We start from the raw sequence: 14898 nt of genomic DNA, 5'->3' as shown, positions 1-14898 counted from the left end.
GGGAAATGGAAACTGAAAGGAGCCTGTTGTTTGTTTGTATGTACTTATAAATATATATATATATATATATATATATATATAAAACCTCACTTGTGCTTGTGCCACATAAAAAGCACCAAGTCCACTCTGCTGAGTGTGTGATGTTAGGAAGGGCATCCAGCTGGAAAAACCCTGCCAAAACAGTCACAGAAGTCTGGTGCAGGTTTCTGCCTGGCTGGCTCCTGTCAAACCATCCCACCCATGCCAGCATGGAAGGTGGATGTTAAACGATGAGGATGATGATAATGACACACATATGTGATTCTCTTTCAGCACAGAACATAAAATAACTGAATCAGGTTTTAGTTGGAGACTGACTGACAAATGTGGACAATGATGTTAGGTGTTAAGATGGACATCTAAAGGCATTTAGAGGTCAACAAATGAAGCAGAGAGAGGAGGTTCGTAAGAGGGTCAATGTCAGTTTAGTAGACTTCGATGAAAAATGACAGAAAACTGAAAAGCTTTTCTTTCTTAAGCACCAAAACTCATATTTTAGTTATGTATAGAGATAAAAATCAAAGTACCTGTGAATAAAATTCATCAATACAGGAGAACAGCATTTCTTTCACATCAGTGTAGTTTAAACGCCTGGCAAAAGACCACCGCTTTAGTTCCCATTCTGGTTCCTCCAAATATTGGTTTAAAAGCTAGAAAAGTATAGACATTATTTAGATGAATGTCAGAGAAAATATCTAGGCTTCAAATCTTTGCATTATATACATCTAACTTTAAGAAGGTCAAGGCAGTGACAATGACATTCTATATAACTTTCCAAGCATGCAAGTAACAGAAAAAAAAAATACACATTAAAATGACTTATGAAATGTTAAACTTTTTAGCTTTGTGTAAATGTAACAGGTTTACTATGCTTGATGATATATAACTTGCAGTGTTTTTCCCCACCAAAAATGTCTTTAAAAAAAGATATTCACCCTGGGTCCTTTATGTGAAGTTGAGCTTATATTACTTGCTTTGATGCACTAAAAAACATTTGTTTGTTCCCTGAATATGCACTGTTGAAATTTGGCATGAAGCTAATATGTCCCTGCATCTTTCATGTCATCAGATATATACATACATACATATATATATATATATATATATATATATATATATATTTAGTGTAAATGTTTTTTGTGCTTAAAACTTGAGGTAAGCATTTGAGTGGTTGAAAGCTGCAACACTTTATGGATTAATAAAGTTAGACTTCATTAGGAAAGAGAAATGTCAAAACTTAACAACAAAAAAGTGAACTGGAATTATGGAGGAATACATTCAGTCTTAGTAAGATAATGCACGTCTCACACTTTAGTATTTAACAATTCTTTCTAATTTTGGCACAAGGCCAGTAATTTAGAGGAGGGGGTTAGTTGGCTGCATTGACCCCCAGTACTTCACTGGTACTTTACTAACCCAGTTCCATGTAAAAAAGCACTGGTGCTGGTGTCACATAAAAAGCACCCAGTGCACTCTGTAAAGTGGTTGGCGTTAGGAAGGGCATCCAGCTGTATAAAGCATATCAGAACAGATGAATGGAACTTGGTGCAGCTCCCATCAAACCATCCAACCCATGCCAGCATTGAAAATGGATGTTAATTAATGATGATGAGAAAGAAATGAAAAGCAAAGCTCACCCTGACAGAATTTGAACTCAGAATGTAAGGAGTCAAAGAAATACAACTAGGCATTTGTCCAATGTTGTAATAAGTCTGCCAGTTTGCCTCCTTTACACCCTCCTCTAATTAATAACAAGAGTTATTTATATGTACAACATCCCAAAATACAACTATGACATCAAGCCACCCTTCCTCTCTCTCTCTCTCTCACTCTACACACACACACATACCAGCAGTATTACGAGGCTCATTAATCACAAAACCTGGGATGTACGGCACTAAAGATAAAACAGCAAATGCTAAGGTTAGATTAAACTTTGCCTATCTCTGCTGTGGCCATCACCAATCTGATTATTGTTTGCGAGGCTATTTACAAGCCATTGGTTTGCTCAACCCAGACTAAGTGGGAAAGATAGAAGGAAAAATTAACTTCATAAACCATTCTGCAGCTGAGATTATAGCAAATATTGTCTTACATTCTTTACAATTTCTGCTGTGGCAAATTCCTGTTTCATTGCAATTCCGTTTATTAACACCTGAACTATACAGGAACGAATTCCGCAGTAGTTATCTCCACGCATAACTCGTATGTAGTTGCATTCGAAAGTCTGTTGTACTTGATTATAAGCCTGAAATATGGAGAGAATGAAAGTTTATGAAGTAAAAGTTATACAAGTTTGATAGCTTCATTAAAGTATGAAAAGTTAAAACTTGTTGCTTAATAGACCGATTTATGTATTTAGATATAGACTGCCTTAGATATATTGTGCTTATGTTTCACTTCTGCTTCTCATAAATTCTATAAATCTCCAGACAGCATGTATGTTTTTAATGCCTCTTGAGACCATTAAATTGAACAGTACTGCACAGGTGTCAAATTGTGGGTGGGAGCAAACACAAAGATATATGCACGCATGTGTATGATAAGCTTCTGCACAGTTTCTGTTCACCAAATTCACTCACAACACATTGGTTGGCCCAGGGCTATAGTAGAAGACACTTGCCCAAGGTGCTGTGCAGTGGGACTGAACCTGAAACTATGTAGTCGCAAAGAGAGCTTCTTAACCGTAACGACTATGCCAGCACCATGTCAAAATAAAAATAACCCTTTCTACTCTAGGCACAAGACCTGAAATTTGTTGGGAGGGGTTAAGTCGATCACATTGACCCCGATGTTTCACTGGTACTTAATTTATCGACACCGAAAGGATGAAAGGCAAAGTCAACCTCGGCTGAACTTGAACTTGGGATGTAGTGATGGGCAAAATACCGCTAAGCATTTCGTCCAGCGTGCTAACGGTTCTGCCAGTTCACCTTCAAAATAAAAATAACAACAACATAAATACTTACTTCGAGATATCTTTGAGCTTCTGGAGTTTCCCCACGCCATTGGTTTTTAGCATACTCTTGTATATTTTTTCGAGGACCTACATTCATGATGTTTTTATCATCTTCTGTTCCTGTAAAATGTGAAGCCATAAATGATTTACAAAACATGACCACCACCATCAAAAAAGAAAAAAGAAAAGCAAGCAAACACTAAATTCTAAATATTTGAGAACTTACAAAGCCCTAAAAATGAACTCCAGTTGTTACAAGAATAAGAATCAGATGGTTATTTTGTTATGTTAGTCCAATTTTAAAACCAATGGAATTCTGAAGCTAATGGTCCTGCTGTTAAGATGCTGAAACTGCAGAACCAATGGTAGCCTTGTTGCCCCACAAATAAAAAAAAAACAAAACAAAAAGTACACACACACACACACACACACACACACACACACACACTCGCACACTCGCACACAACTAACATTTCTGCCAGCTTACCACCTATTATAATAATAATTAATATCAATATTTATGAAGAAAATAATTGAGATAACCTTCTGCTGTATAAATAATTTCTTTTATTTGTTTATAATATCAAGCAATTCAAAGTTCTTATCAAAACATAATTTGTCATTTTCTAAAACAGTTTTTAACTGGGTATTTTTTTCTCCATTTTTTTTTTGCACAAAAACTTTTATTAAAAAAATAATTATAAATTTATATTATAGATAATTACAGTCAGAGTTTATTTTCAATGCAAATCCCATAATAAATCCTGAAAATATGCCAAAGAAATAATCTACAGGATAAGCCATGTGTTCATGCAAAAGACAAGTTTTACAAAGACCCCAACTGCAAACATGGCTACAAAGCAAATTTTAATCTTTTCTACTCTAGGCACAAGGCCTGAAATTTTTGGGGAGGGGGCCAGTCGATTAGATCGATCCAGTACGCAACTGGTACTTAATTTATCGAACCCCACCCAAGGAAAGTTTTAATTTAGATCACTTTGAAACAGGAAGTTTGTATCATAAAACCAGGAGCGGTCTCAGGCAGGTTGGTCTTAAAAGGATTAAAGTAAGAAGCAAATGTAAAGAATTGTTTTTTTTTTTTTTGGCTCCATAACCTGAAGAGTGTTGCATGCAAAAGTTTGGTCAAGATGACTAAACTAAAAAATAAAAAGAGTCAAACAAGAAAATATTAAGTAAAAAAAAAAAAAGGAAGTGTTACCCAAATGTGAGAATAATAAAACAAAATAAAGCTATGGAAGGCAACTGAAACACCTAAAATGTTTTTGCTTAACTTAGGGGAGAGTTTTGTTTGTGGTTTCAGTAAAATGGTCTGAAAGCAAGAAGGAAAAGAAGGCTGTAGAGACTGGGTCAGCAATTTTGTAGAAACACAAGTCAAATATACATGAATGTGGGGTAACATGGAAAATGGGAAAACGTTGATGTGGAAAAACACTGATGGGTGTTTACTGTGAATGTATGCACATATATGTATTTATGTGTGTGTATTTTTTGAATGCACTCCACGATTATCATTTCTGCTTACATTGTTTAAAGTTAGTTACACATTTCTCACTAAATGAATAGAACTAAATAGTTTAGCATCCGATAGGGTAAGCTAAATATGCCGATACCTACAAGATATATTTATATTGTATAAAGTCAGCAAGAGTCTTTTTTACTAAATAAACAACTTCGTTCTTATACAACCTACAATGGCTGATGGTGGCTTGATTGAACCTGATCAAACAGGTTAGTGATAGCACTAACTTTATTATGGGAGTACATCAACATTTTACGTCAACTGAATATGCGATCAGAGTCTGAGTCAGTTTTTATTTGAATCCACAATTTTCATGGACAAATGGGGACAACTAGGCCATGCTTGTAAGTCTTATCATTTTGTGTTACTTTTTATGGCTGGACGCTCTTCCTAACACCGAACCCTTTTATAGTGTGTAAATGGTGCATTTTTCTTTGACGCCAAAACTAAAGATGTTGTCATGTCCTTGGTGAGGCAAGACTAAAGTTTCTCTTGAACCCGACACTTTCTTCACCTGTTTGCCAATGATTTTATGGATTGTACTGGGTGTGTTTTATTGTGGCACAAGTATGAGTGAGGAAGCAGAACGATTGAGGTGCTAGCATGAGTAAAGCACTGACATGAGTGATGCACAAGCATGAGTGAAGTATCAGCATGTCTGAGATGCCAAACAGCAGCTTCTAATCATCATATCAACATATGCTATAATGTTACAGATATAAATATGGAAAGGCCCAGAAATGAAAAATAACTTTCTTTGTGGTAATAATCTACCCAACTCTCCCTCCTCCATCTTGTTTAAGAATAATTTCTAACAAAAGCACAAGACCAGAAATTTGAACCAAGGTGTCAGTTGATTAACCCTTTCCATACCAACCCAGCTGAAATCACTTCTGGCTCTGTAGTACAAATATCTTGTTTTTATAAGTTCTGAATTAAAATCTTCCACCAAACCTTAGTCACAATTTATGTTCCTAACACTAGCTGAATAATAACAGTTATTTTACTAAATTCTTTGTTATGCTTAAAATTAATTGAAAGAAACACAGAGTCTCTCAAAATAAATATGGTAACAAAAGTGTTAACATGATCCCACCCTACCAAACAGTATTTGACTGGAGGGTCAATAGGTGATGTTGACCTCTGCAAGATTTGAACCTAGAAAATAAAGAGCCAAAACAAATACTGATTTCAAATTTCTGTACTAAATTTCAGGTAGGGGATGGGGGTAATTCGTTTACATCAATCCCCAGAGTACAACTGGTAGTTATTTCATCGACCTTCAAAGGATGAAAGGCAAAGTCAACCTCAATGGAATTCGAACTCAGAACGTAAAGACAGACAAAATACTGCAAAACATTTCGCCCGGCATGCTACCGTTTCTGCCAACTCACAGCCTTGAGCCAAAACAAATACTGCAAAGCATATTTTTGCAACAGTTTAATTAATGGTTCCTGACTGCAACAGATCAGACAAAGCAACAGCTAAATACTTTAAAAGAAACGAAGAGGGTGCATGTATGTGTTTACTGTTTAATGTGACAGTGAATACGTCTGTAGCTCAAATGTTCACCTTATCTATTCAGTGAGAGATTGAGGTAAGAAGTACGTATGTGTTTGTGTGTTCTTTCATTGTATTTAATGGCAACCTGTCAAGTAGGTGAGAACAATAGAGAATGTATGAGAAGACAGGTGCAGATGTGGATGTGTGGTTAAGGAGTTTGTTAACCAACCATAGGATTCTGGGTTCACTCCCACTGTATGCTGCCTATAGTCTTCTGCTATAGCTTTGGACCAATCAAAGCCTTGTTAGTAGATTTGGTAGATGGAAACTAAAAGAGGACCATTGTGTGTGTGTGTGTGTGTGTGTGTGTATGTGTGTGTGTGTGTGTGTGACTGTCTCTCTCTGTGTTTGTCTCTTTGCCTTGTCATTGTTTAAAAGTTGTAAACGAGTATCACTGTTATACAAGCAGTGTCATTTACTCCCAATATGCTGTAAGAACATGTCTGGCTATGGGGTGGGTATCTGGCCATAAAAAAATCATACCTCAACAAACTTCATTTGACCCATGCAAGCATGGAAAAGTAGATGTTAAAATGATGATGATGACGATGATGATAAAAATAACAATAATAATAATAATAATGAACTTATTGTATACAGTGGCCAGGTGCCCTGCAACTCATCTGAAGATAAGTCTTAGATTCCATTTCTCAGCCAAGCGCAGTGACCGGCTGAGACAGAAAATAAACTTTAAAGACATGTTAGAAAAGCTCTTTTTTATAATACGAAAGAAGCTCAGATGCTTGTTCACGAGATTGCCAAATGTGCCAAAGCAGTAAGTAATTTGATTGGCTGAAATCTTTCATGTGTTTAGTCTCTGCTAAGGTAGATTTAGGTTTTGGTACCGATTGCAACATAGGTTGAGGGCACCTTAACTTTCCAGGAAGGTTGCAATGCAGACAAGTAGCAGCAGAGGAGTACCAAGGAGTGACGACAAGGATGCAGCCCAGCCTGGCTCCCTTAGAACATAAGGAATTAAGGGCCAAAACATTTACACAAAGGTGAGGTGGCTTCTTCTCTGAAGACTTTCAGCTATTTAGTTTTTTTCCTAGATTTTCTAACTACTTCAAGCGGGTTTTAACCAATCTAAATATATTTAAGCAGTTTTGGTAGTTGTAATTTTTAGCCAATAGAATTACAGCTAAAGGTCAGTGGTAGCTAAACAAGGTCAAACTGACTGAGCTAAAATTGACAAGCAGTCATAAATGTATGTGAAAGCATATAACTTGTAAACATGTTATTGTGTTTGTGTATTCATGTGCACTTTTCTTCTCATGGGGTGAGCAAGTGGTAAACAGAAGTAAGGAAGAACAATGGCAAAAGAGCATACTGCATGCACTCCTGTCTCAAAGATATTCAATAAAAGCATTGACTGAAGACTTAAGTTCAGAGTAAAGATTGATAAATCGAGGAAGAAAGAAATGAAAACAAGAATGTGTGGGTGAGTTGATACTGATGTGTGGCAGGTTTTTAATAACTGAACCGTTTCAGCTTTATTAACAAGCTAGATAGACGCAGGTGTAGTATAGGCACAGGTGTGGTATAGGCACAGGTGTGGTATAACCTCATGCATGGCTGTGTGGTTAGGAAGCTTGCTTTCAAACCATATAGTCTTGCGGGGTCCAATGACTCTGCATGACATCTTGAGCAAGTGTCTTCTACCATAACTCCAAGCCAACCAAAGCCTTGGAAATGGAGTTGGTAGAAAGAAAAAAGAAGAAACCTGTTGTTAATGCACACACATATATATATATATATATATATATATATATATATATATAAGTATATACACACACACACATATATGTAAGTATGTAAATGTATGCATGTGTTGGTGGCAGGTAAAAAGCACCATTTGAGTGCCTCCCGTGCCAGTGCCATGTAAAATACACCATTCAACTGTGGTTGTTGCCAGTGCTGCCTGATTGGCCCTTGTGCTGGTGGCACGTAAAAAGCACCCACTACATTCTTGGAGTGGTTGGCATAAGGTCAGTTTTGGTATGGTTTTTATATGGCTTTTAATATAACAAAATGAAACTATCAACTTTGTTCAGCCCATATTGCTTAATTTCTTTGTTAATACTCATGTCTTAATCATTATAATTTTATCATTACACAATGACTGAACTACGCTTTATGTTATGCTAATTATTTGAGTGGGATAAATTATCTTGCATGTCCTACATAAGCACTTCAACTCAACTGTAAAAGAGGTGTGGTAATAATCTTTAATATTCTTTTTTCCAGGTGAAGCAATTAAAATGGTTTTTGTGACATTGTAGAGTGAAGTGGTTATGATGACTTTTCAATTCACAGCAATCCAGCATTTAATTACCGTGTCTGAATAAATCTCTGAATTGTGAATAATGAATTTAAAGTATAAATGAATATGAAAGCTGGTTGGGTTATTCAATGCTCAATCATTTCTCCTCCACAGCGACTGTGGTGTCTTCAGCAAAGACATTTAACTCTTAAACAAGCATGGCTTCAATGTGGACATGGAGGTCACTTCATTATCAGGTGGTGTCAGGTTCCATATCACTGTGTAGGACCTTGAGCAAGTGTCTTTGATTGTATGGAGACCTACATCAAGTGCCTGGAGGAGGTAGTGCTGCCCTGTGTCAAGAGGTTGGCTGCTGGAAGACCCTATGTCCGGCAACAGGACTCTGCACCATGCCACACAAGCAAGAGAACCCAGTCATGGCTGTCAGACAATTTCTGCAACCACATCACCCCTAACATCTGGCCACCTAACTACTCACACTGCAACCCCCTTGATTATTATGTGTGGGGCACAGTTGAGTGAAAGACCAACAACATTCCTTGTAACACCAAAGATGAACTGAAGGCAGAGATTATGGCAGCATTCACCAACTTAGACAAGGAGACCATCCAGAAGAGTTGCAGGAGATTCCGAAGTGGTCTGGAGGCCATGATTGAAGCCAATGGTGATTTTCTTGAATAAATTTACTCTTTAATATTTCAAGATATTTTTATGTAATTTTGGTAAATATATCTGTTAAAATGAGATGTCAGTGTTATTTCCAATTTAGACGACAGTTTATTCACTGCACCCTGTAAATACATTTATATTTATAATAATTTTTTTTAGAATTCTCTACGAAGAGATAATGCTGGTAATTATGTTATCGAACTAATTTGTTACCATATTGTTGTCTTCAGCTGGAAAAGAATCTCATCTCTCACTTAAAAATAATATGCCAAGATAAACGAGAAATTGATCATATGTACAGTTTATGTATTTGGTCATATAATCCTTGAATAGATAAAGAGAGATCATTTTGTTCTGTGATAGGGCATTAAGTAAATGAACAACAGCAATTTTAAAAAAAAGTAATGTCTGGCGAATGAGAGCAAAGCAGAGAAGAGAAGTAGGACAGCATTAGACATCACTCACCTTCAGTAACTGAATAGTATTGATTATCACTGTGGAATGGATGTTGGAGTGTAGACAAGTCAAAGTTATTGTCTGAGTCCACAGAAAAAGGCACATAATTTTGCTCATTTAAGATACCAATCACGTTGGATTCATTGTCATAAGATAAACCATCAAGTTGGAAATCTGTCATGTCCCAAGACAAAAAGTTATCTGCTGGTGATTGCAAGTCCCCTATTGAAGAATCCGGAGTTAAACTCCCAGGCCTCTTTGCACAGTGGGACCGCGCTTTCTGTAAAGCATTGTATGCTTGTTCAGATAGAAGCATCTGTCTCTGTAAGTCTGTTGCTTCAGGATTAATTCCTGAACATTTAGATTTTAAATTAGAAAGACCAGACATTAAGTCATCCATTTCATCATTTAAATCTTGTAGTTCGTCCTCGATGCCGTGGAATCGCAAAACCTCATCTTTTTCAATTTGTTGTGGTACATCGTTAATTATCTCAAATATAGATGAATCGATGCTGTCACAGCGCTCAAGGACAATTCCTTCTATTTGACTGTCTGGACTGAGACAATCCTCTGATGTTATCGATCTGTTAGATTCTGGGGAGACACTTTTACATTCACGTAACCGTCGCAGCAGGAGTTGTGGAAATTGGTCAAAACTGGATGAGTGACATAGTGGCGACAACAAATCTTTTTCTTCGTCATCTAAACTCCAGTCCCGTCTGGAAGGAGGACTCAAGCTCTTTGATGAGAATGATAACTCACTAAAGATGCTATTGTCATTGTCATCATCAGGAGACTCTCTAATGTTATAGTTCAAATAATTTTTTGTACTTCCGGAACTATCATCCTCTTTGTCAGAATCAGCTTCTAACAATTTTGTTTTTTTTATTAGAGGTTGATAAGGTGAGGAAGGGGAGTCCTCTTCAGATGGTGGAGTCAACAAAACACTGCTTTCTTTCAAGTTTTTACTAATGTTAACCTTGTCATTGTGAGGATTCTTTGGTAATGGGTTTTCTTTATTTGGTGAATTATTTGTACTTCTGGTCTTTTCTGATCGGTCAGTGTCGTTTTCGATCACCAGATTCCGTTCCCTCAGTGAACGTGGGCTGTAATTACCCACCAACGATGATGTGAATGATTGTGGACATGAACTAATGCTGCAGTCATCGTCCTGTGACTGATGCCCACCACCACCACTGGCAGCTTCTAACCATCTTTCATCAGTCAGAAGCAATTTCATGTCGGAATCAACAGTAGAATTTTCAGGTTTGCAGCAGTCTTTTGAAGGAGTAATTGGTCCCAACTTGCGGTGCCTAACTGGGGTCTCTGATATATGTACAGCTTCTTGGTTTGGTATTTCTTTACGAGAATCTAAGAGAAAGCTAACTCCCGTATCGGGGGTATAGTGAGCGGCTGGTAAGTCATGGCTTGAGTAACCATGACCCATTTCTTCCTTGTGAAAAACACTGTCAACAGATTCCTGAAAAGAGAAACAAAAAACACAAATCAGTTTTGTCACAGATTATTTTTGTTTGCAATTCCTATAACCAATCCTTACTGCAAATTTCCTTGGATTTTCTGTCCATTTTAACTATCCATTTAGGCCATTTTACTGTTCTTATAAATTTTATAATGTCTACATGTCTATCTCCACAAGGTCAAGTCCTTGTTTGTTGTGTGTGGGGGATTTGCAGGCTTCAATGACCTTGAGAGCTATCCCAGCAGAGTACAAGCTCCTGTTAAGAGTCTTTTCCCCCCAAATGCTGATAGAGGTGAGACTAATGTGGACCACTTTTTCCCAGGGGTAAAAACAAGTTTGTATAGGGCCAAGACTCCTACCTGGTAAAAAGCAAAGCTACGGAAGCATCAAAGACAATTCAAAACCAACAAAATCTGGAAGGGAATTCTTCAGGGAAACATAAGAGGCATGCTAATGTGGAAGAGTTGAAAACACAGGGATCCATCTGGAGAGAAGTAGAAAAGACAGTCCAGAGTTGAAAACAATGGAAAGAAAAAGTGTTGATGACATCTGCTCCCTAAAAGGGCTCAAACAACATGCCAACCGACATTGTTTGTTATTGTGTTCACCTCATCAAACTCGTTAGTTCATTTCTCATGTCCTTCTTAAATCCTTAGACTAACTTTGCAGCATCTCTTTACCTGGCTGAGTCCATTAAATGAATACAATGGTAATGGATGAAAGAGAAGGTCGGCCCTAATGAAAATTAAACCCTAAATTTGGGTACCATAAACATTTAGACCTGCTCTCAACAGTGCACACCATCTCCTTTGAATTCCTGCAACAATAATTGTTTACACTGTTGGTTCTTATGTGTGTGTGAGTCCCCTTTTTGGGTCAATAAAATAAATACCAGTTAAGTACTGGGGTCAATGTAATTGACTTAACCTTTCTCCTGAAACCCCTTATTATTATTGTTATTATTATTTTCGTTATTATTATTATTATTATTATTATTATTATTATTGTTGTTGTTGTTATTGTTATTATTTTCTGTTGAAATGTGTTGCTGCTGCTCCTTGGGTTAATTATTTTTCCTTTTGGAATCATTCCCCCCCCCCCCCCCGTTTCTATTTTGGCTCATGAAACAATAAACACAGAAGAAGAAACGACAGCTATAACTTCTGAGTGATCTGATACAATCACTTTCCCTAGAGAATTTCTGCTGAGTCATTCAGTATGGACTAAAATGGAGATTAAAACTTACTTCGACAACAGATAAAGTGAACAATGGCAACATGTTTTAATTGCACACACATACACACACACACACACACGCTCAGTGTGAGTGTGTGCTTATATGTGTGTGTGTGTATGTATATGTGTATATATATATATATATATATATATATATGCACATACACATACACACACATATATATGTAAGAATATATATGTGTATGTGTATATATATTTGTGTGTGGTGAGGGCTGACACAGACAGGTAAATATGGTGCAACCTTATCTTTAATCTCTTACTTGATTCAGCCATTGGACTGTGGCCATGCTGGGGTACTGCCTTGAAAGGTTTAGCCAAACAAATTAACCCCACTACTTTTTTTTAAAGCCTGGTACTTATTCTATCAGCCTCTTTTGCCAAACTATTAAGTTACGGGAATGTAAACAAACCAACACTGGTTGTCAAAGACACACACATACATACATATATATATATGATGAGCTTTGGTTGGTGTGAGGCTATAGTGGAAGACGCTTGCCCAAGGTACCACACAACTGGACTGAACCTGGAACCATGTGGGTGGGAAGCATGTGTGTGTGTGTGTGTGTGTGTGTGTGTGTGTGTGTAAAGCATAAGGTCAAGTGTGAGATGTATAATCCTAACACTAACTTGGTCTCCAAACATCTGACGAGCCACATTAATTGTATGAGCCTCTGAAACTTTAAGTTGCATGGAACTGAGTCAAACCGTTATTAAATAACATATGTAACTCCAACCAAAAGTATTGAGTGCCATTTTTCTTCTGTTCGTCCACTCATATTTTTGAACATATGTATGTTCAGAAAAAAATACACCTACATTTTAACTGGATTGCCAAAACATATATTGAAATTATTTTTTCGTATGTAACCAATGGAAGAGACACAAGCCATTTTACAGATGTTTGACAAGATGCCGGAAGAATGTCATTGAGAGAGAGAGAGAGAGAGAGAGCCATCCCGTCAAAATATGTGATGTAACTGAGCGCACACACACAGAGAGAGGATATGCGGACAAGAGATTCCAACTCAAAACGGGACAATACAATGTTGACGACGAAAACATTCTTGTTACATTTTTTTAAAATCGCTAAAGTATTACTGGGTGTCTTATTAATGATAAAATTCTCTGCTGGTGTTGATAGTCGAATATAAATACCCACCCCACACATTTTCCCATTGTTTTAGTAATGTATGCATGCTATGGATTTCGGCATTTATCAAAATGTATTTCCGAAGCAAGGATTGTCGGAGAACAGCAACGATTCAACGGGAATTTATGACGCACATTATTATTTAGTTCGAGGTTAGCTCCGATCCAGCAGACCTACCAATCTATTGTCAAAGGTGTTCCAACCGTGACTGTCTCTTCCTTTTTTTTTCTTTTCAGTCATCGTGCACGTAAGACTTCGCATTATCTTATGCGTTCTTCCTTTATATATATTTTTTTAATACACTATAAATTAAGAGATTCAGTTCGGCTGCTATTTCCAACAGATCAAACGACCGAGTAAAAAGCTGGGCCGAGTTTCGGATTAGGTACATTATACTTCATGGAAAAACAAACAAAAAAAAAAACCTAGTTTTTTTCCCTTCAGTTTTTAGTATTTCTTTATTTCATAATAAAAAAAAAATTACAATTCGGTGTGTGTGTGGGGGGTCCCCAAAATTTCAATGCAGCTCCTGGTAAATATTGTCTTATCTCATGAGATGGCTGGACGGGGTATCAGTTCCGAAATTCCGCCGCGACTGCGTCGTTTTGTTTTGTGCGAAGTTTTATTATATAACAAAATAAGGCGGGTGAGATAATACTGCGAGGATAGTTATGACACATCTTTGTGTGTGTGTGTGTGTGTATGTATATATATGCCACGAGAGATCTCAACTAGGACTGACACATAATATGTATGTGGGCATAGGTTGTACAATAACAAAAGAACATGTCAGGCAACAAAGAGCTGGAAGAGGAATTAGAAGACTGCGCGCGCGAGAGAGAGGGAGAGAGAGAGAGAATGTCTATGTTTGTGTGTGCGTATGTGTGTGGGAAACGAAAATTATGCTGTGCGCTGTGTGTGTGTGTGTGGTGGGTGCATCAAAGATGTGTGGTACATGCGGTGTGCATGTCTAATTAGATGAGAGAATAACAAATAAATGCTAATTTAATATAGGAAAATTAGTGTGTGATAAACGAGGACTGATAAATGAGATAAATAAATGAATTATGGATGAGAAATGAGATAAATTCTTACAAACGAAGTGAACTTTGTTGAGTTGTGTGGTAAATAGATTCGTAGAGGATGTTGAGAAATACAAAAGCAGAGAGACTGTGTGATAAGTAAAGGCATGTGTTAGTGTATGTATGTTATGTATATGCGCCTATCTATCTATCTATCTATCTATCTATCTATCTATCTAACGAACTAATAAAGGGTGTGTTATCAGGGTTAAAGATAAAAAAGAAACAAATAAAAAGATGCGTAATATACAAATTCAAATGAATAAACGAGAGTGTAAAAGATGATTACAGTAGAATTGATGTACGAGGTAAGGAAGAGACAAAGATATTAGAAAAATGGCCAAAGTGGCGTATAATATATATTTCTCCAGTGTTTGTTTGTAAGAACAAGGTTTTCAAACATGGAATAAAGAATT

The 14898-nt window shown here is 36.9% G+C and overlaps 1 protein-coding gene across 3 annotated transcripts in view; it reads right to left on the bottom strand.

The window, feature by feature from the left end:
• The window catches only part of LOC106875898 (uncharacterized), a 43977-nt gene that overhangs the window by 2579 nt on the left and 26500 nt on the right, over positions 1 to 14898 (bottom strand). For all 3 annotated transcript variants that reach the window (XM_014924212.3, XM_052976402.2, XM_014924211.3), the window contains exons 2-5: positions 9520 to 10990; positions 3009 to 3118; positions 2135 to 2287; positions 567 to 689 (exon numbers count right to left, since the gene is read on the bottom strand). In XM_014924212.3, coding sequence (XP_014779698.1) covers positions 567 to 689; positions 2135 to 2287; positions 3009 to 3118; positions 9520 to 10957 — 1824 coding nt within the window. In that variant the 5' untranslated portion in view covers positions 10958 to 10990. The remainder of the gene's footprint in view (positions 1 to 566; positions 690 to 2134; positions 2288 to 3008; positions 3119 to 9519; positions 10991 to 14898) is intronic.

This window comes from Octopus bimaculoides, chromosome 25 (genome assembly GCF_046866305.1).
Source record: "Octopus bimaculoides isolate indiv1 chromosome 25, ASM4686630v1, whole genome shotgun sequence".
NCBI lineage: Eukaryota > Metazoa > Mollusca > Cephalopoda > Octopoda > Octopodidae > Octopus > Octopus bimaculoides.
This window is presented reverse-complemented; position numbering and strand designations above follow the sequence as displayed.